This window comes from Monodelphis domestica, chromosome 2, assembly GCF_027887165.1.
Source record: "Monodelphis domestica isolate mMonDom1 chromosome 2, mMonDom1.pri, whole genome shotgun sequence".
Classification (NCBI taxonomy): domain Eukaryota; kingdom Metazoa; phylum Chordata; class Mammalia; order Didelphimorphia; family Didelphidae; genus Monodelphis; species Monodelphis domestica.
Genome location: NC_077228.1, coordinates 467,268,504 through 467,296,405, shown reverse-complemented (window position 1 = coordinate 467,296,405; position 27,902 = coordinate 467,268,504). Strand labels below are relative to the sequence as shown.

Below are 27,902 nucleotides of genomic sequence, written 5' to 3'. Positions count from 1 at the left end.
AACTAAATTTTAGTTTAAAAAATTATAATAGAAAAAAACAGAAGAAAGAAGCACAGGAAGGAAGAGAAAAGAGAAAGTATTGGCTTTTAATGAACCCAAATAATTTCATTACAAATTCATTTTATCAATATACCTTCTTAGTATTTCATTCTTCACATGATATATAATCTCAACTATGCTCCCACTGGTATTTGGCAATCCTTTTAGACCAATTTCAATAAATCATATTGAACAAGTGAAATGAGCAATCTTCGGAGAAAACTAAGTTTCAAAGAAAACACCAAGTCTAAAACTGAACATATTAAATAACTTTCAACAATAAATAAAAGTGTGCCCCTCCCCATCCTCTCTAAATCACATCAGACTATATAGTAACAAGCAGTAATACTATTTAAAGGAGTAAGAAAAAGGAACTACAGATTGCTTCTGCTAAACTTTCCCTTGATTCCACTACCAATACCCTTTGTTTTATAATTAAAAAACTAAATTTATATGCAAAATGTTACAAATTACAGACCTCGTAATGTTCGTATTCTTCCACATCAAAGGATTCAAAATCAAAAAACCCATGCTGCAATCCCTGAAAGACAGAAATCAAATTAATTTTTTATCCAATACGACTAATAATTAACATCCAGAATTAGTTTCCTTCACCTCAATTTCCAATGTCACTGGAAGATCCTAATTTAGTAAGAAGTGTTTAAAAGTCTTAGATATTTCATTTAGATCTAGAAATTAACTTCCCAATACTGATGCTTGAGATGAGGTTTACTATATAATTTCAAAAGACCTATTTTGAGAAACTCTGAAACATTCCACAAAAGTCACCCAAAGTTCATGTTCATATGTAATTTATGCTCATGTATAACTAGTCCTCCAAATCCCAACATATGCTACCATATTCATGCCTAAGTCACAGGAAGGGTAAATTTCATTAATTTATATATTATCTATTCTGGCACTTATATCCTGGGGGAAATGGTGAAGGGGCAGAGGTGGGATTAATTGATTCTAGGAAGATTTTTTTTTTGGCATGATGCTAGGCAAGGAATACATTTCGCATAGATGGTACCCTCACACTGTTTCTACAACCATTCTTTGGGAGAAATTGCCTCATTGATTATACTTTCAGCAGTATTTTATAAGTACAAAATGGAAAGAAATTGAAAAGGAAAAACCATATAAACCATTTGGAATTTTTTTTTAATTGTGGTAGCTTGATGACCCAGAACTTTTTACAAACTCAGTCAAAACTCATTTCATGGGAAAACAAAGAGTACTCCCTGTGTATAAAGAAGGCAATGTGAATTTTAAAGGAAAAACACAGAGCAGGCACATTAAAAGCAAAAAAGGAGAAAAATAAAATCATCTTCTAAAGCTATTAAAATGGGGAGGGATGAGAAACAACCAAGTTAAGCTCCTCATTTATTCTTTGAAAATATCTACTTACCAATCACTCCAAATAACAAAATAAACATGAGTGACATTATTTTAATTTTCTCACGTTTTAAACAAAACCAAGTTCATCTATATGCAGCATGCCAAAGAAATTACTAAAGAGGAAAATGATGACTCTACAAATCAACTTTTCCTTTTCTCTTCTTTTCATGTAAAAATAAGAACTTACTAGCAATTTAGGATCAGAGATATTACAGATGAAGTAACTGAAGTTCAGAGAGGTTAGATAATTTGTCCCGGGTCACCCAGGTTACTTATTTTTAAGAGGCAGAGACCACTAGGACTCGAATGACAGATCCTCTGAATACATCTTCAGTTGTCTTTTTAGTACATCACAAGATGAAATTTTATAAGAATCAAACTCAGAAAATTCTACTACCTAATTTGGCCATGATGTGATTGATACACATGTTGACATATGTCTGTGTTCACATTTATATGCATATATGCCTGTACATATATTTTTAATGGAGGCTGCTCACTGCTTAGTAAACAGAGAAGGAAATTGGTGTTTGATGTTGCACTCACGGTGTAGGCAACAGGCCTCTATTGCTCCAGGACTATTGAATAGCCTAATTTCTTTTCATCTAAAGTCTCAATTTGTTGTTTATATTCACTTGAAAACACACAGAGTCTCTAAGGAGACCCTTATAAATGAAGCCATAGCTTTCCTTTGGAAGGTAAACAGTTTAACAAATGCCTGGATCAGGTTACTGTTACCATATCAACAAAGAGAAACATTCCAGGGTGAACTCATTCTGAATTAAGAGTGCAGCACAAGGCATGTCCTGTCTGCACCTGGGGCACTAGACCTCATCATCTTTTTAAGGCAACACTCCAAATATAAAATGGAAACATTCTTATCATTATATCTAAAGTCCCTTAGCTGGGATCATTAAAATGTGTGTATGGATGGATATGTAAGAAAATAATTAAGGGAAAACTGTTTCTAAGTAACTATCTTGGGGTTTCAAAAAGGGAGGGTCAGCCTGAGAGAAAGGAAGACCCAAGTTCAGTTCTGCCTCTTACCCAGGTCTCTGTAAAAGTTCTGTAACAGTGCCCCAAACTACTTCCTTAGAGTAAAAGCTGCTGATTTTTATTAATGCAGGGATTTCTTACACAGGGAGATCCTCACATCACTTTAAAAAAATCAGAATTTATTTATACCTGTGCCTTGGCTATACTCTTATTGACGAAGGGAATAATTTCCTAATGTTTACCACTGTGTGTTTGAGGTATTTTCCAACAGTCAACATGTGTAATAGAGTGGAAGTTTTAAAACAAACATTTTCTTGAGAAAAATGTAAGAAAGTGTCATGGGAACTTAAGAATCTAAATCTAGAACAGGAAAGGAGGCCACAGAATCCACTATCTGACAGATGAGGAAACTGAAGCCTAGAGAAACTAAGAAACTCATCCAAAATCACAAATGTAATACATTCTTGAGGAAGAATTTGAAATCAAGGCCTCTAATGCAGAAATTCAGAAAACATGAGGTAGAAGGGGCTCAATGAGACAAGAAAGAAAAAAGAAATAAAACCAAGATTAACTTGTCAACTAAACATTTATTAAGTGTTACTCTGAATAACATTTTTTGCTAAATTGAAGTGTGTATGTGTGTATGAGAGAGAGAGAGAGAGAGAGAGAGAGAGAGAGAGAGAGAGAGAGAGAGAGAGAGAGAGAGAGAGGGAGAGAGAGAGAGGGAGAGAGAGAGAGGGAGAGAGAGAGAGAGGGAGAGGGAGATTGATTGGTAGGGACTAGCTCTAGTGGCTCCTGTTTTCTCCAGAATCAAATATAAAATCTTGTTTGACATTTAACACTCCTCATTACTTGGTCCCTCTTTCCTATATCTTCCATCTTCTTTCATTTCATTCTTCCCTCCATTCTCTACCATCCAGCTACACTAGCCTTCCTGCAGTCCTTCAGACACTGTATTCTAGCTTCTGTCTCTGGAGTTCTTGATGATTGTTTCCCCATACCCAAAATGGTCTGCCCCCTTATACTTGGTTTCTCTGGCTTCTATCAAGACTCAGTTCAAAGCCCACCTGTGTCAGAAGGCCATTCTTGGTTCTCTCCCCTAAACCCCATGGTAATGCCTCCCATTTGAGATCACCCTTCATCTACTCTGTGTGTGTGTGTGTGTGTGTATGTGTGTGTGTGTGTGTAACCTGTCCTACCTAGTTATTTACTTATTGTCTTCTCCCCTTTGGAATAATACCTAACATTTATCAGTTTCACAATTAACACTTTATGAGTTACAAAGCATTTTTACAAATTTTTTTTTCATTTATGATCAAAATGACAATAGGAGAGAGTTTATGTCCACTTTACCAATGAGGAAACTGAGACAGATAGCAGTTAAGTGACTTTTCCAGGGTGTCACAGATAGGAAGTATCTGAGAATGGATTAGAACACAGATGTAACATGATACCAGTTCCAACACTCTAGCCACTGTGTCCCCTAGAAACCTTGAGGGCCCCATGGGGTAGTTTGGTTTTGGTTGTTCTTTTTTCCTTTCTTTTACTACCCATGTTTAACACAGTATTTGGCACATAGGAGGAGCTTAATAAATGCTTGCTGACTGACCTGTAATTTCCAGTATAAGAAATTACCAGATGAATAATCTGTTTCTACCAATGTAAACAGGCATATAAGTCTTAGAGCTGCCTAGAGCAATGAGAGATATCAGTGCTTGAGAGAGAGAGAGAGAGAGAGAGAGAGAGAGAGAGAGAGAGAGAGAGAGAGAGAGAGAATTATAATTCTTTTCGGTGTACATACATATATATATATATATATATATATGTATATATATATATATATATGACATCCCTTTTCTAAATCAATTCAGCATCTTCTCAGAAGCTTCTAGTCTTAGCTGCCTGCTACTGAAAGATTAAGAGACTTACCCGGGGTTACACAACCATGCATATCAGAAATGGGACTTAAACTAAGCTAAGCTTTCTATCCATTACACCATGGCTCTCTCTCAGAAGAGAGATTATGTTTGGAAAAGGCAAAGATTATCATGAGTGAAGAAGTTAGAGAAAATGGGAGGTTGTTCTGAGAGTGTGAAACTTATAAGTTCACAATATTGGAAATGATATAGTTCCTAGATATGGACAGCTTGAAAATATAAGTAATCTGGCATGAATTTGAAATGTGATGGAGAAGCAGGTCACTGAATTGCAGGAAGTTGGAAGATTGTAGTATTAGGTATTTGTATTCCTAGTATCTGGCACATAGTAAATAATAAATGCTTGCTGATTGATTCACAGGTTACAGGGGTATTCAACATGAATACAGGAATCCTTAAGTTATGGCAAAAGATAGGGCGATAAAAAGAATACTGGGTATCCCTAACGTCATTGAGAAAGCTGGGAACATCTAAAGTTTGACAAATAACAACAATACAGAAGAAGACAATACAAATACAATACAAATAGACTGATGGGGGGGGCGGTACTCTAATAAATAACAGTTCAAAGACAGAGTATCTCTAGAAGACCAAGACAAATAAATCAAAGAAAGTGGAAGTAGTATTAAAGGACAATATTCAAAAAAGTTTCTTAAGAGAATTAGCAGGTATTCTAAAAGGCACAATGGAATGGACTAAGGAGATGGATGAAGTAAGTTAGAAAGTTTTGGGACATAGAGAAAAATTAATTTGATGAAAAGCGAAAGCTTAGAAAAAGATAGTAAGGACAAGCAACTTTTGCCTCAAAGATGTCTAAAACTGAATGATTTGGACCAGGGAATTTACTATGATCAGAGTAGTAGGTTGGGAAAAGGGAAATGGAGAAAAGGAAATATTCATTTAACAGAAAGATTGAAAGGGAGGAATTTTAAAGGATAATCAAACCCAAAATTCTAAATCATATGGGGATACTCGTATTTCAGAATTATAGGAATGACCATTGTTGAGGCTTGCATGAAATCTCATGTTAGGCATTCTTATCAGAAGTCACCTATTCCATCCTGGCACCTAAACAGCAATACTCAAGAATAGTGTCAACACTTAATATTTATAGCTTCTATTTTGTTGTGGCAAAGTATTGGAAATTGAAGGGATATCCATTAATTAAGGAAAGGCTACACAAACTGTGATATATGATGGTGATGGAATATTATTGTGCTATAAGGAATGACAAACAGGATGATTTCAGAAAGAGTTGGAGAGACCTTTATGGACTGATGCAGAGTGAAATAAGCAGAACCAGGAAAACATTATACACAATAACAGCAATATTGTGGAATGATCAATTGTAATAGACTTGGCTACTTTCAGCAATTCAGGGACTTAGAATAAAGAATGCTATCCACCGCCAGAGAAAGAGCATATGATTTTTTCAATTGTTTATTCGGGTTTGTATTTTGGGATTTTGGTTTTATAAGATTACTCGCAAAATAAACAATATAGAAAAAAAATTTTAATTAATTAAAAAAAATTTTAGTGTCAGCAAATGGTTAAACAGGGTGCATTCAAGAACCTACAAAAAGGAAGAATGTACTACATCCCAAGGCAGCCCATTATACTCTTAAACATAATATAATTATAATGAACTTTATCAGTATATCAATCCTAAATCTGTCTCTCTGCAATATCTACCTATTGCTCCTACTTCTCACCTCTAGTGCCAAGGAGGATAAATATAATCCCCCATGACAGTCATTCAAATGCCTAAAGACAGCTATCATGCTACCTCTAACTTGTCTCTTCTTCCCACTAACTCTCCTCAGTTCTTTCGACTCATTCTTGTGTCATACTCTCCCAGTCCCCTTACCTTACTGCTTGTGATCTTCTCGGAATAGTACATTTTGTCAATGTCCATCTTAAAATGCAATGTCCATAACTAATCATGATATTGCAGATATGGCTGAACCAAAAGAGGTTACAGCAGTATTTTTAACCTCCTTGTTACAGATGTCATGCCACTACTGATGCAATTTAAAACATTAGATTTTCTGGCTGCAATATCAAGAGTTAATTCACATAAAACTTGGAGTCCACCAAATTCCTAATTTATGAATATTTCCCTTTATTACTTTATCCTCCCCCTCATGTTTCCCTGCAAAAGCCTTTTAAAAACTCAACTAAATTGTGTGTTAGTTTCAGAGAGCAATGAAAGAAAGAAATGAAAACTTACATATCATAGTATAAGTCAAACTGGCTGGCCAAGAGGCCATATCAAAAGAGAAGATGATACTATTGAGGAACCAATAGTTTAATGGTGAAAACAAATGGTAACAATGAACAGAGGTTGAAGAGATCAAAATATCCAGTATTTTTTTTAAAGAATACCCATAATGAAGAAAAAAGAATAATGAGGTACAGTATGCTGGTGATAGTACAAAACTATTTATAAAAGCAATCATAACTGAATATTTTGTGTTTGGGGAGAGGTAGGTCCTTAAGGCTTCCAAAGAACTTTCATAATTTTCAAAATTTCCCTCCACATAGAGCAAACTAATTGATAATCACATTTATCCAAACTCAAAATATACCAGGGGCAGAACGTTGCTTTGTGTAACTTGAAAAGAAACTTTAAGGGATTAAAAAATTCAACAATTTCAATATTACAAATTTAATAATGCTCCCCAGAATATAAACTGTTTCTATATTCTATTCCTAATAATTTCCTCAATAAAGCAAAATGCCACATAATTTGCTCTAAAAGAATTCATGGAATGGCTTGCATGACAACTAATAGTACTTCCAAAATGTATCAGCATGGGAAAGTATCTTGGAAATCCTCTAGCAAGAGGATCCTTGGCTATGATCCTGTGCTTTCCAGATTTTTTTGCCAATGGCCCCAATGGTGTAAGCCCAAGTCCAGCAAATTTACAGAAAATGCACAGCTTACAAATATAACTAACAGACTGAATTGAAAACTCAGATCTAAAAGAAGCTTAATAAAGAGGAAGTTGTACTTAATCTAATAAAATGAAATTATAATATAAAATATATGTAAAACCCTTTGTTTTGGTTTTTAAATCAATGGTACCAAGCCAGTCCAGGTTGCAGGAAATTATGGGTCCCCTGCTCAAATGCTTCCCTAAGTAGACTCTATCTGGAATATTTTGTTCACTTCTGTACACTCTGTTTCAGGAAGGCCACTGACTAGCTGAAACATTTCCAGAAAAAAAAATAGATCAAGATGGTGAGCAGACAAGAAATCGTGCTATGTAAGAACTGACTAAGGAAACTAGAGTTGTTGAATCAGAAGAGAGAAGAATTGTGGGACAAGGGAGAAAGGATGAAGATAGGATAGCTGTCTTTCAAGTATATTGAACCTCTATCCAATCATTCCTGGTCACCAGTCATCTACCTTGTTACTACAGTCTTCCAAAATCAATAGCAATTGTAGTAACACCCAGGGAAAGGTAAGTTCTTTGAGGAAAGGCATTATTTAATGCTTTATGTAAAAGATTATAGGATCATACACTTGAAAAGTGGAAAGAACCACTGAGTCCAACTACCTTCATACCATAGATGAGGTGAAGACATCTATCCAAGGTTACAAAGACAGTGACAGTGCTGTGATCTGAACCCAGATCCTTTGACTCCAAATATTGATCCTTTTTCACTATACCATATTGAAGTCCCTAATGCTTAATAAATGCTTTGTTTGACCTTCAAGATACTGCTAGCAGTATCTTGGAATTTAATTTGCTTGGGCCTAGAGAATGAAACTTATTTAAAACAGAGGATATTCTGGCAGTGTAGTGAAGAGTTTAGACTCCATCTCAGAATAATGTTGTTAAATACATAAAATAAAATGTAGGACTAAAAAATAAAGAATACAATTTTATTGAAACAACTATAAAAAAAATTTTTTTTAACATAGTAAATTCATGGACCTTAGGCTAAGAAGCTCTGCTCTGATCTGATTCAGGACTATTTCCTAATAACGTGATTTGTTCTTCCCTAGAAGCAGTGCCATCCAGTGCATAGAAGTATAAGACTGAGTCAGAGGCTATCCTTGCTCTTGCATCAGATAGTTTTATGATACTAGGCCAATGATTTAATTTCTCTACATGTCTGTTTTCTCATCTATTTAAATGTCTGTAAAATGCATGAAGGAGAATAGGTGATCTCTAAACTCTAAAATTCTATGATGTTAAAAATTGAGAGGAATTATTCTCCATAACAGAACATAGAACCAAAATGTGATACAGCATCATTATAAGAACAAGAAGGTCTGGAGGCAATTTTTCATATTTTCAGGGAATTTGTCTCCCTTCTGAATATTTTATTATGAAAAAATCAAGATAAGGAATATCAAACCATCTCTCTCCAGCCTTTGGCTTCCTGATAGCTCCAAATCATATTCTGAAACCTTCAGTCACTTTATTCAGATTGATATGTAATCAGATTAACAAGTCTTTCTAAAAAGAAAGAACAATTCATGTAAGAGTAGTGTAAATGGATGAGGGATCAAGTTTGCCACAAATAGGTAGTTTGATTTGGATAGGGCACAGAAACTAGGAAGAGGAAATTTTTAAAAGATAAACATATCCTAATTGAGAGGAAGGAATAGAGGTGTACATATTCCATCAATAATTTACATTTACAGGAGAATCAAGGGTTGAAAGCTGAAAGGGATTTAAAAGGACAAATAATCAAAATTTTTCATTTTACAGATGAGAGAACTAAGAAGTGATACAGGTAAGAAGTGGCAGCCCCAGGATTCAAACCTGGTTCATGGGTCCTCTGTCTCTAAATCGAAGATTCTTTTCAAGGTCCCACATTATACATATTCTTTTTATCCTCACTCATGTCAATTTCCTGGTTTGTGCCTGCATGAAAGCCCTTACTGGCTCTCAAACACCAAGAATGAACTAACTGAAAAGGATAGGTAAATCTAGAATAAATCACTCTGGGACTCAGTTTCTTCATCTGTCACATAAAGAGATTTACATATCTCAAAAAAGTCTCTCCATTTCCAACAGCCTACAATTCTATGGTTTCCATATACTGGACAATATAGAGAAAAAAGGCAATAAATTTTGATTTCAAGACTTTGTTGGAGAGAGAATTTATCTTCTGGTGTTTTTAAGTGTACATGGATGGCATCGTCTATGTCTAGGGGAAATGAAACATGGTTTATCAAGGCTCCTCTCCTAGACTTGTAAAAATGCTAACATTGTATAAGTGGAGAAGTACATGATGCTTGCACTAAATCAATCTACAAAAGGAATACTTTTTTCCCCTTTCTATATAAGCAAGTTTGTCATTTTTATTCTTTCCACATGCTGAAACTAAATTTTGTATTTTTGAATTTTAAATTACTTTATGTCAACCATTTAATTACAATTAGGGTAGTTATTACCTTCCTTATTCCCTGCAAACAGTCCAGGATTGTGAGATTGTATGTACAATTTCCGAAGGAGGCATCCCTATAAATATAAATAAAATGGATATTAATCAATCATTTAGAGAATTAGAAGAAGAAAATACACAACACATAAAATTGGATATTTATTTCTGTTCATGTTTTGTGAACTATTCCTAATAGAATAGATGCTTCCAGTTAAGTTCCAAAGTCTAAGGGTCTATTTGTAGAAATTGCTTCAATAATCTGTCATCCATATTAAGATGAAGCTTATGTCTTGAGGAAACAACCTGGTTTGAGAAGAAAAAGTCCCAGAAGACTGACCAAAGTTTGTACCCCAGGAAATGCCACTTTCTCCATGACTTAAGGCAAATCTTTTCTCTGCCTCCAGATTCTTCATCTGTATAATGAGGTAAAATATATTTAGGAAATCCTTTATTAAGATCCTGGATTTAGAGCTGGAGGGGCCTACAGAGGCCACATGCCACATTGTAGAGAAAAGGAAGTTGAAGCCAAAGGAAGGGAAGTCATTTGACTCACACAACCAATATCAGAGATTTAGCCCCAAGCTCTGTGTCTCAGAAGCCAGGGATTTCCCACAGGTCTCCAGTTCTAAATACTCTAAGGAGTCTTACTGTTTTGTTTAGGAAACATTTAAATAGGGTCTGGGGCAGGGAGGAAAGAAGGTTTGGTCATTTCAAAGCACTTAACAAACATCAAGCATAAGAGAAAGCTACTAATAGTTACTCAAATGTTCTATTTTTCTAGTATTCAATATCATTCCATGGATTATTCTGGGAACACAGTAAGCTAAGGCTAGAAGACATAGGAGGTCACTCACTCTTGGCCCAGAGTAGCATATGTGGCACTTTGCCAATTCCTAAATGCCATGAATGAGGAGATGAGCAACATCTGTTCTTTAAGGTATCAGAAATGAGGGGGGGAGATGAGCAATATCTTTAACTCTGGCAAACTCATCCCCTTTATAAACACAAAAGCAGGGGATGTGAATTTGGAAGCCCCAAAATCTTCTTTGCCAGTGCTTGACACTGACAAAGTGTTCAAGATGGCAAGCCGAATGGTGGAGATAATATCACATATGGATCAGTAAAAGGACCTGAGGGTGTTAGAGTCCAAAGGGAAGAACAATGGATGGAAAAGGATCAATAACTCCAAGAGCTAAAATGTAGAAAGGGGCTCTGCTTGGCCCTAGGGTTCAGAACTAGGAGAAAAGGTGGTCAAGATTTGGTAGGCTTCACCCCATTAGGTCTCTTCCTGTGATGGTTAGAGGGTGACTTGTCAAGGCAACCAAACAGCAATCATGAACACTTGCAACTGCAAACATATATGGACTTACTCTATAAAACCTTTGAAAATGGTACCTACGTGCATCAAAAACAATTAAGAAAAATCTAAGAAAGGTTTTAAAAGGCAATTTTTTCCACAGACTAGTCAACTGGCCAAGAAGTGTAGAGATTATACTGTTTTTTAAGGAAGCATATGATTTAGTAGTAAAGCAAAATCAAGCCTTAAAGGCACTCCTCAATGGAAGTTCTCATAAATACGCCAAAATGCTACAAGAATAACAAGCTATCTAATACATTACCTTAACTCACCTCCTACTCACCTTTCAAATCCTTGCAATTTAGTTTCTAATATTACCTCTCTACTGAAAATGTGCTTGCTAAGTAATATGATTAATGAACAACTAATTATCGAATCCAATGAATTTTTCTCAATCATCCTTCTTTACCTTTCTGCACCTTTTGAGACTCTTTGCTAACTCTCCCTCCTCCTGTACCTCTCTGTTTCAATCCCCTTTGATGCTTCTTCAATCACTAAGGCTGTGTGCTCCTCGAAAAACAAACAAACAAACAACACTCCATCTTCCATTAAAAGCATGCCTTTGTACTGGCTGGCTGCCATGCCTAGAATGTTTTTCCCCTTCCCCTCCACCTTTCTGTTTCCCTTGCTCAGTTAAAGACTCAGTTAAAATTCTTTTTTGCAGGAGGTCTTTCTCAACACACCCCCAGAGTCACTAAGTGCCTTCCCTGCCAAGTGCCTTTATTCTACTCCATATACTTCTTGCATTTGTCTAGTTATTTATATGCTTTATCTCCCATTAGAATATATGTTAAGCACAGGGACTATCTTTTTTCCCTCTTTTTTCAGTATATTTAGCTCTTAGAACAGTGTATGGCACAAAGTAAAAGCTTAAAAAATGTTTACCAATTAATTGACTCTCTATATTCTTTTCTTCCTTTGTCTTAATAACATTACTTTGTCCTAGTTTTCCTCAGACTTGACTAACTACTTTTTCACTGGATCATCATCATTATCCTGACAGTATATTTCCCCCAAAACATTCTGCAGTCCTTTTCCTTCTATCTCTATACTCTCTCTCTTATTGATCCCATCAGCTCCTATGATTTCAATAATCATTTCTGTGCAAGTGATTCTCACTTCTACATAATGAACCCTAATTCTTTCTCACTACCTCATGTCCCATTGGCATCTCAGTCCAGAATGGAATTTGGTCTAGTCAATGTGATATGACAGCCAAAAAACCTGATACCATTCTTAGGCTAAGTAAAGAGAGGCATAGCTTCAAGAAAGAAGAGGTAATAATCTCATTTTAATCTGTCCTGATGATAGCATATTTAGAGTATTGTGTTCAGTTGTAAGACAATTTAAAAGAACACTGATGGAAGAACTAGGTGGTACTGTGGATAGAGCACCAGGCCAGAAGTCAGGAGTACCTGGGTTCAGATCTGGCCTCAGACACATCCTAGCTTTGTGGGCAAGTCACTTAACCCTTTTTGCCTACCCCTTGCCTTTGTGTCTGAGAGAAAGAAGGGAGGGAAGGAAGGAAGGAAGGAAGGAAGGAAGGAAGGAAGGAAGGAAGGAAGGAAGGAAGGAAGGAAGGAAGGAAGGAAGGAAGGAAGGAAGGAAGGAAGGAAGGAAGGAAGGAAGGAAGGAAGGAAGGAAGGAAAGAAGGAAGGAAGGAAAGAAGGAAGGAAGGAAGGAAGGAAGGAAACTGATAAGATGGGAAATATTCAGGGAAAGACACCAAAATGATGAAGGTCTATAATCCCACAGCATATAAGGATTAGTTAAAGGAACTGGGTTTGTATAGCCTGGAGAAGAGAAAATAAAAGGGAAGAAATGTTAACTCTGTTCAAGAATCTTAAAAAGTTGTGATCAAATGAGATAATATTTGTAAAGCACTTAGCACAGTGCCTGATTCAAGTGAGTGCTTAAAAAATGCTGGTTCCCTTCCTATGTTCCTGCTCTTCACATTAGTCAGTCAAAACACACCTACTATGTGCTAGGCATTATGCTAAGTAAGTACTGGGGATACTAGGAAAGGCAAAAAACAATTATCCCCAACTCTAATGAGATACATGAAAACAACTATGTACAAACAAGATAATTAGAGAATAAATTAGAGATAATTACAGAGAGAAGGCACTAAAGGGGATTGGGAATAACTTCTTGTAAAATGTGGTATTTTAGCTAAGATATGAAGGAGACTAGAGAGACCAATTCCAGGCATAGGGGATAACCATGTACAACTGCACATAATTAGGAGACAGGAAGTCTTGTTTGAGGAACAGCAAGGAGCCAGCATGACTGGATCACAAAGTATCTTGAGGAAGGGTCTGAGGTGTAAGAGATGAAAAAGGTAGGAAGGGGTTAGGTTATGAATACCAAATTATTTTATATTTCATCCAGGAGGTGATAGGGAATCTTTGGAGTTTACTAAATAAAGGGGTGAGAAGAAGAAACCTACACTTTAGGAAGATCACTTTGACAGCTGAATGGCAAATGGACTGAAGTAGAGAGAAACTTACTCTGCTCAGAGGAGTAAATAGAAGCTTCAAAGAGGTAAATTTGTCTTGGTACAAGAATAAGCTTCCTAACAATCAGAGTTATGTGATAGTGAGATGAATTTCTGAGGAGTTAATGATATCTTCCTTATCAGAGATTTTTAACTAGAGGTTGGATGATCATTTACTAGATATGCTGTGAGTTATTTCTCAGATGTTGATAGGATTAGATAGCCCCTGACAGCCCTCTTAACTTTAAAAATACATAGAATTCATTGTCTTTACCTCTAAAACTACCTCTCCTCCTCTAAATTTCCTTATTTCTGTTGAGGGCACCATTCTTTTCCTAGCCAAGCAGTTTGATTGTCATCATCAACCCTTCTCTTTCCCTCACCCTCAAAGTTCTGAATTCTATATTCATAATCTCTTTCACACCCATCCCATTTCTAACCACTCACACAACCAACAAACAGTCAAGCTAAAACCCTCTTAATCTCTCATATAGAATGCTGAAATGATTTCCAAACTGGTTTTTCTATTTCCAATTCCTTCCTTCTCTAATCCTTCCTCCATACAAATGTCAAAATTATCTTCGAGTTCTAAAATGTATGCTCCTAAGGAATTTTCATCGGCTTATTAAGAAGACACTTCGATGGATTGTATTTGTATCAAAAAGTGTTTTATAATTATGTTCATGTAGTTCCTCAGTAATTATGCACTAAGAGTTATAAAACTGGGTATCCCTTTTGACCCAGAAATGTCACTATTGGGTCTGTTTCCTAAGGTGATCAAAGAAAAAGTAAAATAACTTATATATTCTAAAATATGTATAGCATCTCTCTTTGTGGTAGGAAAAAAAAACTGGAAATTGAGGGGATGCCATCAATTGGGGAATGGCTAAACAAGGTATAGCATATGCTTGTGATGGAATACTACTGCACTTTTTGAAATAACATGGCTAATTTTTTAATGGAAAAACCTACATGAAATCATGAAGAACAAAACAAGCAGAACCAAGAGAACATTATATACAGCAGCAGAAATATTGTTTGACAAATAACTTGTATGTCTACCTACAGAGAAAGAACTGATAGGCAGAAATAAGACAGCATTTTTATTTATGCATTTTCTTAAATGATATCTTTTTGAGAAGAGAAAGGAGGGAAATACCTGACAGGAGGGAGAGGAGGGAGAGGGGAAAACAGAGGGAGAGGGAGGAGAGGAAAAGAGAGAAAGAAAGGAGGGGAGGGAGAGGGAGAGGGAGAGAAGGAAAAAGAAAAAGAAATATTCCCCCTGCTTATCAAGTCTAGTTCTGGACACTTACGGCATAAAAAAAAAATCCTAACCACTATAGGAATGATATATAAATATATCATTTTATATATAAATGATAAAATGATTAAAAATCATTTCTCTTTACTCTGAACTTCTACTATTTGAAGAGCGTTCATTTTGGCAATTACTCTGGTTCTATCTTTTAACATTAACAAAACACTGGTTTTGAAATTAAAGCATTTATTATTATTTAATTTTTCATGATTATGTCTTCACATATAGACCATAAAGTTACTGAAAGCAAAGGTCATACAACTTATCTTCCACAGAAGATCTTAACAAAGACTTAGCATCTGACTTCTGTTTCTAGTCTTCTCTATACGTGAGATACTACATTCATATGATCTTTCATTTATATAATCTATCCAAACTAGGCTATTCACTATTACCAAACATAGCCTCACTTTCCCACCGGATCACAGTACTTTAGAGCCGAGTTGTTTAATGCAACACCCTTATTTTTTATAGCTATCTCTCTCTGCCTAAAAATACCTACTCTCAAAATGATACCCTTTCCTTCTCATTTCTACTTGTTAAAAATTTATTTATACTTAAATGCTATTTCCTCAGCCTTTCAACCAGATATATGACTTCATACCCTCTCTCCTTGAAACACTTATGATAGTTGTCTTGAACATATCACACTTATTTTAAATTATATTATATGTAAGATAGAATTACTTCTGTACAACATATGCAGAAAGACAAGAATTTAAGATAAGAATCACACAAGATAAGGAGCTACTGGGGAACTGCAAACCATGATCTTCAGACTCACATCTCCAACTTCCTAGTACTTTAAAACTCCACAAATCCAAAACAGAATTCCTTATCTTTTCTTTAATCTCTTCCTCCTTCCAAACTTACCTAATACAATGGAGAACACCAACATATTTGCAACCTTGGTGTTATCCTCAACTTGCTCACTCTCCCTCTCTACAAATCCAATCTGTTCACAAGAACTGTCAGTTTTACCTTCTCAGCATCTCTTGAATATTCCCACTTTGCTCCTTTAACATCGTTACCACCCTGGTGTGGGTTCACATCATCTCACACCTGGATTATTGCAATAGCATGCTGGTTGGTCTCCCTGCCAAGTGTCTTATCCCATTACAATTCATCTTCCACTCAGTTTTCAATATTGAACTGATGTTCTTAAACTGCAGGTCTGATTATGTCACACTTCCCCACACAGACTCTTACTAGACTCTAGATATCTCTATCAGCTCAAGGATCAAACCTAAAATACTCTGATTGATATTCAAAGCTATTCATGACCTGCTCTCTCCAAACTTTTCAGTCTTCTTACACCTTTTCCCCCCACCCCACTCCCACAAACACATACTCTCTGATCCAGTGACTTGGTCTCCTTATTGTTCCTCAAATAAGACATTCTACCTCCCACTCCAGGCATTTTCACTGGCTGCCTTCCATGCCTGGAATACTCTCCTTTCTTATCTCTGCCTCCTGGCTTCCCTAGATAAATCTGAGCCACAATTAAAATCCTACCTTCTATAGAAAGCCTTTTTTGGTGCCCTTTAAGTTAGTGTCTTCCCTTTGTGATAATCTCCAATTTGTCCTACATATCTACATATGCACATATGTGTATGTCTTATTTGTACATCGTTGTTTTCACATTATCTCCCTCATCACACCACAAGATCCTTGAGAGCAAGGTCTGTCTTTTGCCATTCTTTTTATCACTTGTCTTAGCACAGTCTCTAACATAGTAGTAGAAGCTTACTAAGTATTTGTTAACTGGCTGACATACTGGTAATAAAGGAACTAACTACAGAAATCACAGATCTGCTGAAATGTCATAGTAAGCATACATATCTTATTTTCCCAACTGGAATTCAAGCTCCTTATTAACAAGTCCTATTTCTCATTCACCTTTGAATCCTTTCCAACATGTCATATAAAATCTTGCATGTAACTATTGCTCAATAAAGGACAGTTGACTAAAAGCATTGGTTTTATTTTGATGGTAAATACAAAAGATAATTTTGGCTTCGTAAATCCAATAAAAAGAAATTTTTCCCTTCTTATTTAAGTATTCCTATGGAAGTAATTGCTAGTGTGTGAGTGAAACAGAATGAATTAATTCAGATATGATCCATGTAAATTTCTTGTGAAAATTAATTTAACTGCATTAATCTTAGGTTTACATAACAGATACCCCAAACTTAACAATGGAAAAGGTAACCAGATATAGCATGAAACTGAGTTTTCAAAACAAGAATCTATGATGAGAACAGCATTATTTGGGGGTACAAAGACCAAAAAAAAAACACATAGTCTCAGCTCTCAAGCCCCATCATCTCTAACAACATGAATGTTAAGTCAATATAAGGTAAGGTGAGGTAGAGAACTTTTAACAATACTTGGGGGTGGGGGTGTCAGGGAATGCTTCCCATAGGAAAGAGCATCTAGAACAAAGTTACCATGTAACTTCCTAAGCAGAGCTAATAATGGGTGTGTTTTATAGTATTCTCATTTATATATTTGATGTTCTGATCACTCTGGCCTTTTTGTTTTTCCCCAAACTTGGTATTCTATCTCCCTCCTGAATGCCTCCAACACATTCCCTTTCTCACTTATCTCCTAAGAATGCTTCTTAGCTTTCTTCAGAATTAACACAAATCTCACCTTCTTGATCCTGAGCTACTCACACTTTTCTCTTCACATTATCTTATAATTATCTGTTTAAATATCATACTCCTGGGGGCAGCTGGGTAGCTCAGTGGATTGAGAGCCAGGCCTAGAGATGGGAGGGAGGTCCTAGGTTCAAATCTGTCCTCAGATACTTCCCAGCTGTGTGACCCTGGATAAGTCACTTAACCTCCATTGCCTAGCCCTTACCTCTATTCTACCTTGGAACCAATACACAGTGTTGATTCCAAGATGGAACACATTCCAAGATGGAAGGTAAAGATTTTTTTAAATTAATATATGTATGTATACATATATATGTATGTATGTATATATCATACTCCCTAAACCTCCCAAGGGCAGAGACTTTTTTAAAATCTTAGACTTTATATTCCTTACACCTAGTAGTTCTTTATTAACAATTTGTTGAATTCTAGGCATTGAGTATTTTCTCTACAAGGGCATGGAGACAAGATTGAATTAGAATGCTATTTAGACAATATCAAGAAGAACATTTTGATTAAACAGCTTGTATAAAGGGTAGTAATCTGATAATTAGTCTAAGAAAGCAAGTCAAAGTCAGATTGTGGAAGGCTTAAAATAACATTTTATATTAAAAGCAATATGGAAATACAGAATATATATAGCAGTGTTTAAAGAAAAACAGAGTAAAACTTGGAGAAAATTCTAAGATAATTAAAAGAAACTATTGAAAGAGGTGTGATTTGTTTTAGCAAGAAGGAATTAGAATGCTGAGTTCGGATAATAGCAAGCAGAACATTTTGATTGAACAGCTTGTGTAAAGGATAATAACATGGCAATTAGTCTAGGAAAATAAGTTTAAGTCAGATTGTGGAGGGTTTAAAATACTGGGTTTAAGAATGAGCATTTTATTTTAGAAGCCATATGGAGCCACAGTATATACTATTTGCAGTGTTTAAAAGCAAAATTCAAAATATTTGAGAAAAATTCCAAGATAAGTAAAAGAAACTATCTTACCACATATGTGTTTTGTTTTAACTTCATTATTTTTGTAGGAAACTCACATTTTGGTATTATAAAACATGTAGATGAGGACTTTTGCCAAACATTTTAAAGGCTATGGAGCAGATTTACCACTACTGATCCACAAAGTCTAAATAGAATATAATATTCAGAAGTAATCTACCTTTTGTTTTTGAGTGATAGCATGACAGAGCAAAAAGGAAGTCTATCTCAGAGTCAGGCAGTTCTAAACTTAGGTTCCAGTCCCACCCCTAACCTCTTTACTATTATAAACTGTGACCCAAGCCATTTTCTAAATCTAAGTTCCAGAGCCATCCCATCCTTGCTCTGCATTGGAAGAGGGAGTTCCTTACACCAATGAAATCAATCACAACAGTTCATGTTCTCAAGAAGGTAAGAAGTGAGTTTTGAATAAAATATAACTAATTTATTCAATGATTTTCTCAAAACAAGCTCATTTTTTCTTCTCCTGGAGGAATTGCAAAAATAAAAATGTTACACTTAGTGGACAAGCCACTGCTTTCCGATCTTCACCCTGGCAACATGATACAATGAAAATAGGTAGGGCATTGAGAAACCTAGTTCTGGTTTTAGTTGTATCACTAAGTAGGTGTGTTGTCTCAGGTAAATAAAACCTTTACTCCTCTCTGGACCCTGAATTTCCTTATCCATAAGATGAGAGTTGAATTATATGACCACTAACTAAAGTAACTTTCTTACTCTAGTAGCATTTGACAATTTTATGAAAACATCCTTAGAAATTATACTTTCCATCCCACCTACTTACATTTGGTTCTAGTTACAAAAAAAAAAAAGGAGTGAACACTGAGCTTCAAAAGTAAAATCTTGGTGGACTATGTGGTGGTCTTTAGCCCTCTTTTTGGACTGTCTACTGAGAAACAACATCCTAGTATTATAAGCAAAGGAGCCAACTGCACTCTCCTATTTATACCTATATAATACCTTCTTCAATAAGTCAAGTGAACTGATATAATGCAACATTCTCCATTTAACTAAATCAAAATACAATGCAAAAAAAGATAGGGAACCAAAGTAGATGCCACAATCTAAATTTTATTAGTAATAGCAGTATTCTGAAAGAGAACATTAACATAAGGCAATGAATTTGAAAAAAGTATGACTATGAACAGGACTGCCATTCCAAATAGCCCTTTACAACATTTGTTGAGTCAGGAGGAATCAGGACTTATGAGTACATGACAAAGATATCAGGAGATGAGAGAAGAAGGAAAAGGCACAAAAGGGTAGTCTTTTTTGGTAAAGTTTAACTTGGAATCTAAAACTTAGCCCATTGGTCACAATCTTTGTTCCTATCCAGGCATCCATGCAATGGAGTAGAAAGAGTTAGGAGTCCTGGATTCCAGTTTCTGTCATGTCACTTACCATCTATGTGATCTTAATAAACAAATTATTTCTCTCTATGAACCACTGTTTCCACAATTGTAAAATTCAGTTATAACTCTGCCCTACCCTCACAGAATTTTTTTCAGAAGAAGATATTGAAAACCTCAGAGCACTATATAGATGTGGGTTAGTATTAGGACAGACTAGGATAAGGAAGAAATAAATAAGAACCTAAAACTAGCCTAAATTATAATGGTTTGGGTTCTCCACCCTTGTCTCCTCCCTCTAGTGAAGGTTTTCAAGCAGATGATAGCAGATGAAGGGTGGATGATAAGTAAATAAAATAAGATAAAATCAATAAATAGTTATTAAGCACTTATGCTAGGGATACAAAGAAAAGCAAAAGTATCTCTGCTCTCAAAGAGCTCACTGTCAAGAGCTGACAGTTGAATGGTACAGACAACATGCAAACACCTAGATACAAACAAGCAATGGGCAGGATAAAGTGGAAATGATCAACATCATGGATTGCACTAGAGATCAGGAAGAAAAAAAGTATTTGTTAAGCACCAACTATGTGCAAGGCACCAGCCTAAGTGGGGTGGGGGGCGGGAGGGGGGGGGCAAGGAGGAAATAGGAAGGGGAATATCCAGTTTGTAAACAACTTTGAATGCTAAAGAGAGGATTTTATATTTGATCCTAGAAGGCAATAAGAAGCAGCTATTTGATCCTGGAGGCAATTGAGAGTTTATTGAGTAGCAGGGTGACAAGATCTGACTTTGCCCTTTATGAAAACTATTTTGACAGCTGAATCAGGAAAAGCAGATATAGTATGGAAAAGATAGTTCCTGAGCTCTCTTCTCATAGATGCAATGATTCTATGATATATTTAAGCAGCTGTTTTATAGTTAAACCTTAATAAAAATTCAGGGAAAACCTATGGGAAAAGATTCCAATATTTTTAACTGAAGGACATTTCAATACTATTCATTCTGACTTTTGCTTTGCTTTTTTTCAGACAGTAAAATCTGATTCAGGAGAAAATCAGATGAATGAATTCTGAAGGTGATTGTTTATTTATTTTTAAAGAACTATGTCCAAGTAGCAACAGAAACTGAGAACAATCACTACAATTCCACAATAACATTACAACAAAGTAAGTTCCTATAATGTGTATTACTTGTGATTTTAGACAATCATACTTCAAATCCATCATCCATAACTGAAAATTCCTGACAGCCTACTTAGGCATGATTCAGTAACCTTCAATTTTAAGTTTAATAGATCTCTAGGGCTCTGAATTCACAATTTGATGCTTTAAGTTTATATGGCCAAGCCTGTAGACTTATAGGCGATGAAAAACTCAAGTGTTAATCCAGGTCAGTGGAGTAAGGACTGACAAAAATACTTTAACACTAGCAAAGATATAAGGATATAGAAAGCAAAAACCCAGCTTCACACTCTTAATTGCTTCTTCAAACACCAATAGCTGACCAAGAGGAACAAGATGTATATGGAGTCAAGGAAAGATTCAGATAAACATGCCTTTGGGAAAAAAGGGTTATCATCCTTCTCTATGGATCCATAAGCCATGAGAAGAAAGAGAAAAGAGGATGGAATCCTAAAAATTCTTAGATAGCCAAAGAAGAGAAGTTGAAAGATGTTTAAAGAAGTTAACAGATGTGTCAACATGGAATCTAGAAGCCCCCAAACTTGTGGCCTAGAAAGATTTAGTGATCCCCAGTTTATTTAGCTTGGAGGTTTGACCTTGTCACTAGAGAGTTCCTCCCTGTGAGGGAAAGTCCTACTTCACTGATCTCAGACTAAAAGTATCACTTTTATCCCAGTGGTTTCTCCCCTTGGGCCAAAGTCCTTTACCTAGGTAGCCCAGCCCTTGACTGGGTCTTTCCCTTTTGTGTCCATTATAAAGCATCAGCTCCTCCATTATTCCTGTCTGGGACTCCTCTTTTTCCTTTGTTACCATTGTAAATTCAATCAACTGTCCCTCTCATCCTCAGCCCCCATGTTTCACCTAGAAAGGTATTTAAGATCCCCAATTTTAATGGCTCCTTGGAATTGTCCAATCTGGCTGGTTGGCTTTCCCAGTGACATGGGCACTATACCCCCAGAAACCCAGGCCAACAATTATCAGGGAAAACTCCTTTGCCCTTGCATCCTTGTGACTCTAAAGCTCAATGACCCCATGCAGGGTCCTGAGATCTTTACCCTCTTTTGTCCTCTAGATTTAAGGTGGACAAAGAAATGAATCTTTATGCCTCCAGGCAGACCCCAGTCAGATGACCCCCTCCCCACTCCATCAAATGCCTGAGGGACTAACATTCTGGTCTTGTCCACACCAGGACCTAGCATCTAAAGTGTATATAAACCCCAGAACTGATGTCGTCTGGGGGACAGCCTCTCCATCCATGCTGTCCCCATGGAGGAACAGCCTTTCCTTTCATGCTGTCCTCCCAGGGAACTGCTCCCCATCTTGTTGTTCTACTTTGCTATCCTCCTGGCCACTCTCAACATTACTCTCTAAATTAATAAATCTCTTTGTTTTTAAGCTAAGTTTTGGAGCCATTGTATGCTTGCAAAAGGTATCCTTCCTGAACCCCAAGGGTATCCTTTCCATGCACATAACACCCAGGGGTCAGGTGTCCAGAGAGGCCAGAGTTCAATCCTCTGACTCTGTGCAGTTGTGTGGCATGCAGCTCTGTGTCAAGGCCTACTATTACATTGAACCCCTTTTTCCCTTGATTAAAGGGTGATTTTTACTATTTAATAGTTGTGTTTTTCCTAGTCAACAGATGTAAATTGCCTTCAAGTTTTATGAAACCATCCATTGTACAATGTAAAGTCTTGGAAGAATGTGCATTATTGCTTTCACCAAATTTCAACATAAGTTTAGTCTGTTGCTCAAATACAAAATCATCAAAGTAGCTTAATAAAAATGCTTCTAAGTAATTGACCCAACTTCAAAGTCAACAGATGCAAACAGGGTCAGTTTTTTTTTCCAATATTAATGTCTCATCTCAAAGGCTCTTTTATAAAATGTCATTTAAATTCCTGTGTCACTGAAAAACAAAAAAGGCTATTCAAAACAGAAGTGCTTAAAATAGCTTTGAAAGTCATGCATTATATATTAGGATACAAAATGTTAATGCTATTAAACTTCAGAAAAGGGTAATTGAGTATCTGAGATCTACCACCAGTTCATATTAAAATTCAAATTTCCTAAAATCTCAGATTTGGAAGAGACCTTGGAGATAATCTAATGCAATCTTTCATGCTACATAGAATATCCCTTTATATCTTATACCTAAGTTAGATCAACAAGTTTCTTCTTTAAAAAAAAAAAACACCTTACCTCCCATCTTAGAATCAATACTGGGTATTGGTTTCAAGGCAGAAGAGCAATAAGGGCTAGGCAATGAGGGTTAAGTGATTTGCTCAGGGTCCCACAGCTAAGAAGAGTCTGAGGTCAAATTTGCACCCCAGACTTCCCACATCTAGGCCTGGCTTTCAATTCACTGAGCTGCCCCATTTCAACAAGTTTCTTTTTGAATAGTTCTTGCAATAAGAAATTCACTACCTCACAAAATGGATCAATAGAGAGACATGTTAAAATGTTCATCCTGAACCAAGGAGAATCAAAATATGCCTCCCTAAAACTTCTATTTTCCCATTTTAATCAATAATATAAACCAATTCAAAAGTAAAAAAAACCCAAACATTTCATCCAACATAGTATCAAAAAGAAATGCACAAAATGTATGAACCAATGATTGAATTAAGTTACAATCTATTATGATAGATCCTTCCAGCATGTCAGGTCTTCTGATCTGTTAGTTCAGGGTCTCTAGATGTTAAGAACTTGAAGAAAGTCTCTAAAAGGAACAGTCTCTAACAGTCCTCTGAAGCTAAATAAATCAATTTCTCTCCAATAGGGAACCTTTCAAAAATTTGAAGACAATTATAGCATCTATCTGCCACTCTCCTTTCTCAACCACAGACCTCTTCTCTAGGCAATAGAGGTTCAATTCTTTCAACCATTCTGAGGGTAAGGCAGTTTCAGGTCTCCCTTTTATGGATGCCTCATATGCTAACAATATCTCTCAAATTATGATTCCCTGAATTGAACAGTGCAAAATACTGCACAGAACTCTGACCCCCCCCCCATTTCTTAGATGCCATATATCTATTAATATGACCTATGATTATAGTTGGAAAAAATAAAATATTTTTAAAAGAAATTAGGTCAAATGAAACAATGATATATAAAAGCTAAGAATCAGATGATAAAAGTACAAGAAAGATAATGAACATTTGTACAGAAGTACTTTAGTAGAAAAAATCTAATGTTTTCAGTATATTGCTCAAATTTGGAAAAGGCCTAAAAAGAGAAGTATCATATTTATAATACACAAACTTGGGCTAAATAAAATTATAGGAGCAAATGACAGAATATAGATAACTCCCAAATCAATCTCTCCAAATCATGAGATTTCTCTATGCTCCCTTCTGCCTCCACAACCAATCAGTTATCAAATCTAATTGATTTTACAGCTCCTTTATGTCTCTTATCCTTTTTCTTTTATATTACACAGCCTCCCCTACTCTAGTACAAACCCTCATCATCTCACAGCTGGACTTTTACAATAGCCTCCTAATTAGCTATGTACTTCCTTCTCCCTGCTGTGATCTACACCCCAACTCAGCTGTCAAAGAAATATACCTAAAACACAGTTCTATCTAAAGCAAAATCCGAACTTCTCTGTTTGGCATTTAAAGTCCATCATCGTAATCTGCTTCTAAACTATCTTTCCCAATTTATTGCCCTCTACTTACTATTCCCTCTCCTCATGCACTTTTTTGTTATTCAGTCATGTCTGACTCTTCATGACCCCATTTGGGGTTTCCTTGGAAGAGATACTGGAATGGTTTGCTATTGCCTTGTCCAGCTCATTTCACAGATGAAGAAATGGAGGCAGTTAAATGACTTGTCCAGGATTATATAGCTAGTATCTGAGACTACATTTGAACTCCCTGACTCCAGGTTCCAGGGCTCCATCTACTGCACCACCTACTTGTCCCTAGATCTCTCCCCAAACTCAACTCACAAACCATTTTTTATTTCTTCTTGTAAATGGGGAGTCTTTGCTCTAATTTAATATTTTACCCTTTTATATAAACTCTCATTCTCACCCAAAATCATAGATGTATAAATTTTAATGTTAAGTTTGCAGTAATTTTCTGGGACTGCTGACAACTATTTTTTTAAAGGCAACTTCAAGGCGAAAAGTATTCAAGAGGCTAAATGTCTATCTTGAAATTTCAACAGACAAACATATATATGAAAGGGTTAAATATTCCTAGTCTTTCTAACAGTGAGTAAGTCCTACCTCCAGAAATTCCCCTGCATTTATTTTAATTTTGTAGTCACTTGGCATATTAGTTTCTCCTATTAGTATCTAAGTTCCCTAGGAGCAAAGGTTATTTTGTTTTTTCTGCATATACTCCAAACTTAGCAGTGCACCTGAGACTGAGATGGTCCTTAATCAATATTCATTGTCTGAATGAGGTGGTGATAGATAGCCTTGGGTTGCTATGTTAGGATCAAGATTTAAAGCTGCAAGAGATCTTTTAGAGTATTTTCAAGAACAGCCTCTTCATTTTGAAGATGAAAAAAATTCAGAAGGGTACCTCACGCATTTGAGAAATACTTATTGACAAGGTGGAAAGATGTTTTTCATAATAGCATATATATGATGTACATCAAATTGCTTAGTGTCTTATGGAGGGAAAGGGGAGAGAGAGGAAAGGAGAGAATTTGGAACTCAAAATGTTAGAAAATTAACATGAAAACTATTTTTACATGTAATTGGGGAAAATAAAATATTATGGAACTACAACAAAAAAAAATAAATGCTTCTTCATTGATTATTATTTTCTAAAAGTCAGAGTGAAAGCAATATAGCTAAGACTTAAAATCCAGGATTCTAACTACAAATACAGTATTCCTTACACTGAATTGTGAGGTCTTTAACCTCTTGTGATCATAGTAATCCACCATTGTTCCACTTTTGTACATCCATGTAAATTCTGGGTAAATAATCATTGCAAATAAGAACTCACATTTCCATGGTGCTTTAAGGCTTAAGAGAGAGTTCTTTAAAACAACCGTATAAGGTAGGCAATGTGAGGACTATATGCTGTAATGCATGGAATGTATGTAGTAGATCTTGTAGTAGATCATATCTGTGTCCAGATATGTCAATCGTGAGCCAAGTTGCTTAACTCTGAGTCTTTGTTTTCTAATCTGAAAAATAGGTATGATATTTGCACCACCTACTTCACAAAATTGCTGTGAGGAAAGTTTTTTTGTCAACTTTAAAATGGGGATGAGAATACAAAGAATATAAGAATCTCTACTAAAACGAATACAAATATAAGTACCTACAAAAATAAATACAGGTAAATATAAAGGAACTGGGAAGTGAGAGATCAGAAAATATGTTATATGGAAGGTGGCTCTTGGAGAAAGAAAGGGATTCTCTGACAGAGGCGAAGAGAGATTATATTTCAGGAGAGGGAAGAGTCTGGGGACTGGCACACAGTATGCTTTTAATAAATGTTTACTGATTTGACTTGAAGGCAAAGGAATGCCATGTGAGGAACAGAGAGAAGGCCAATTTGACTAGATAAAAGATACAGGAAGGTGAGTGATGTACAATAAGACAGGAAAGATCAGCTGGGTCCAGGTATAAAGGACTTGAAAAACAAAACAAAAATATTTATATTTTAATCTAGTGGCAACAGAAAAAGACTGATGTTTACTGAGTTGGAGAGTAATATATTCTGATCTGTAACTAAAGAAAATTACTTTGACAGGTGTGTGAAGATCAAAAAGTATAGAAAAGACATTTGAAAGAGGAATTAGACAAATTAAGGTGAGACACAGTGAACACCTGGACTGCAGAGGCTAACCTGAGAAGAGACAGAAGGGTTTAGATAAGACATAGATGTGGAAGTAAAAACTGCAAGATTTGGTAACTAACTGAATATGTTTTATTGGTGATAATAAGTGATCATGATGATATTGGGGTTAAAAATCTGAGAGATTGGTAAAACGACAGTGCTGATTTGGGGACTAAGGCTCAGAGAGAATGAAGTCGTATGCCTATGGCTACATAGATGCTAAGAGTCAAAATTAGTATTTGGGCACTGCCTTCCAACAGAGTGCTTTCCTTTTGAAGGCTGGATGGATTACAAGCTGGTCACAGAATTGTTTTGTTTTGTTCTTGTAGGAGTGGGGCAAGGGGGTCGGTTGGAATGGAGAGGCACTGAGGTCCTCTACAACGATGTGGTTCTCTGACAGATACCATAGCCCCGCCCCGCCCCAAGTCTTCTCCTAAGTTAAACAGCCCTTATTCCTTCAATTGAGTATCACCTGACCTGATTTTCAGGCTTTTTTCCGGGTCATCCTCCTCTTTAGGAGATTTCATCTCACCAATGTTCTTCCTAAAACTTTTTTACCCATAATTGAAAATAACACTAGCTGTGACCAGAGGTAAAAAAAGTGTAAGGCTTTTCCATATAAGATGATACTTGGGTTCAACCTTGAAAAGATACCTAAGGATTCTGAGGGGTAACAGGGGTTGAGGGAGTTAGTTCTAGAGGCAGAAAATAATCAGTGTGAAGGAAGGAAAATGGAAGATAGAATGCTGAGTTTGGGAAATAGTTATGAGGACAGTTCAGAATGTCCTGGAATGTTGAATGGGTAAAAGGGAGTTGTGTTTTTTTTAATTAACAAAAATTGACTTTGTCTCCCCCCTCCCACCCCAACTCATCCCCTTGGTATACGTGAAAAACAAAATCCTTCTTACAAATATGTTTCCTTGTAGTCATCACTCCCTTTTG

The 27,902-nt window shown here is 36.0% G+C and overlaps 1 protein-coding gene across 10 annotated transcripts in view; it reads right to left on the bottom strand.

Annotated features, from left to right (window-relative positions):
- The window catches only part of CDC14A (cell division cycle 14A), a 300,191-nt gene that overhangs the window by 118,139 nt on the left and 154,150 nt on the right, over positions 1 to 27,902 (bottom strand). For all 10 annotated transcript variants that reach the window (XM_007485031.3, XM_016429048.2, XM_016429047.2 and 7 more), the window contains 2 exons: positions 9,790 to 9,856; positions 518 to 580 (listed from right to left, as the gene is read on the bottom strand). In XM_007485031.3, coding sequence (XP_007485093.1) covers positions 518 to 580; positions 9,790 to 9,856 — 130 coding nt within the window. The remainder of the gene's footprint in view (positions 1 to 517; positions 581 to 9,789; positions 9,857 to 27,902) is intronic.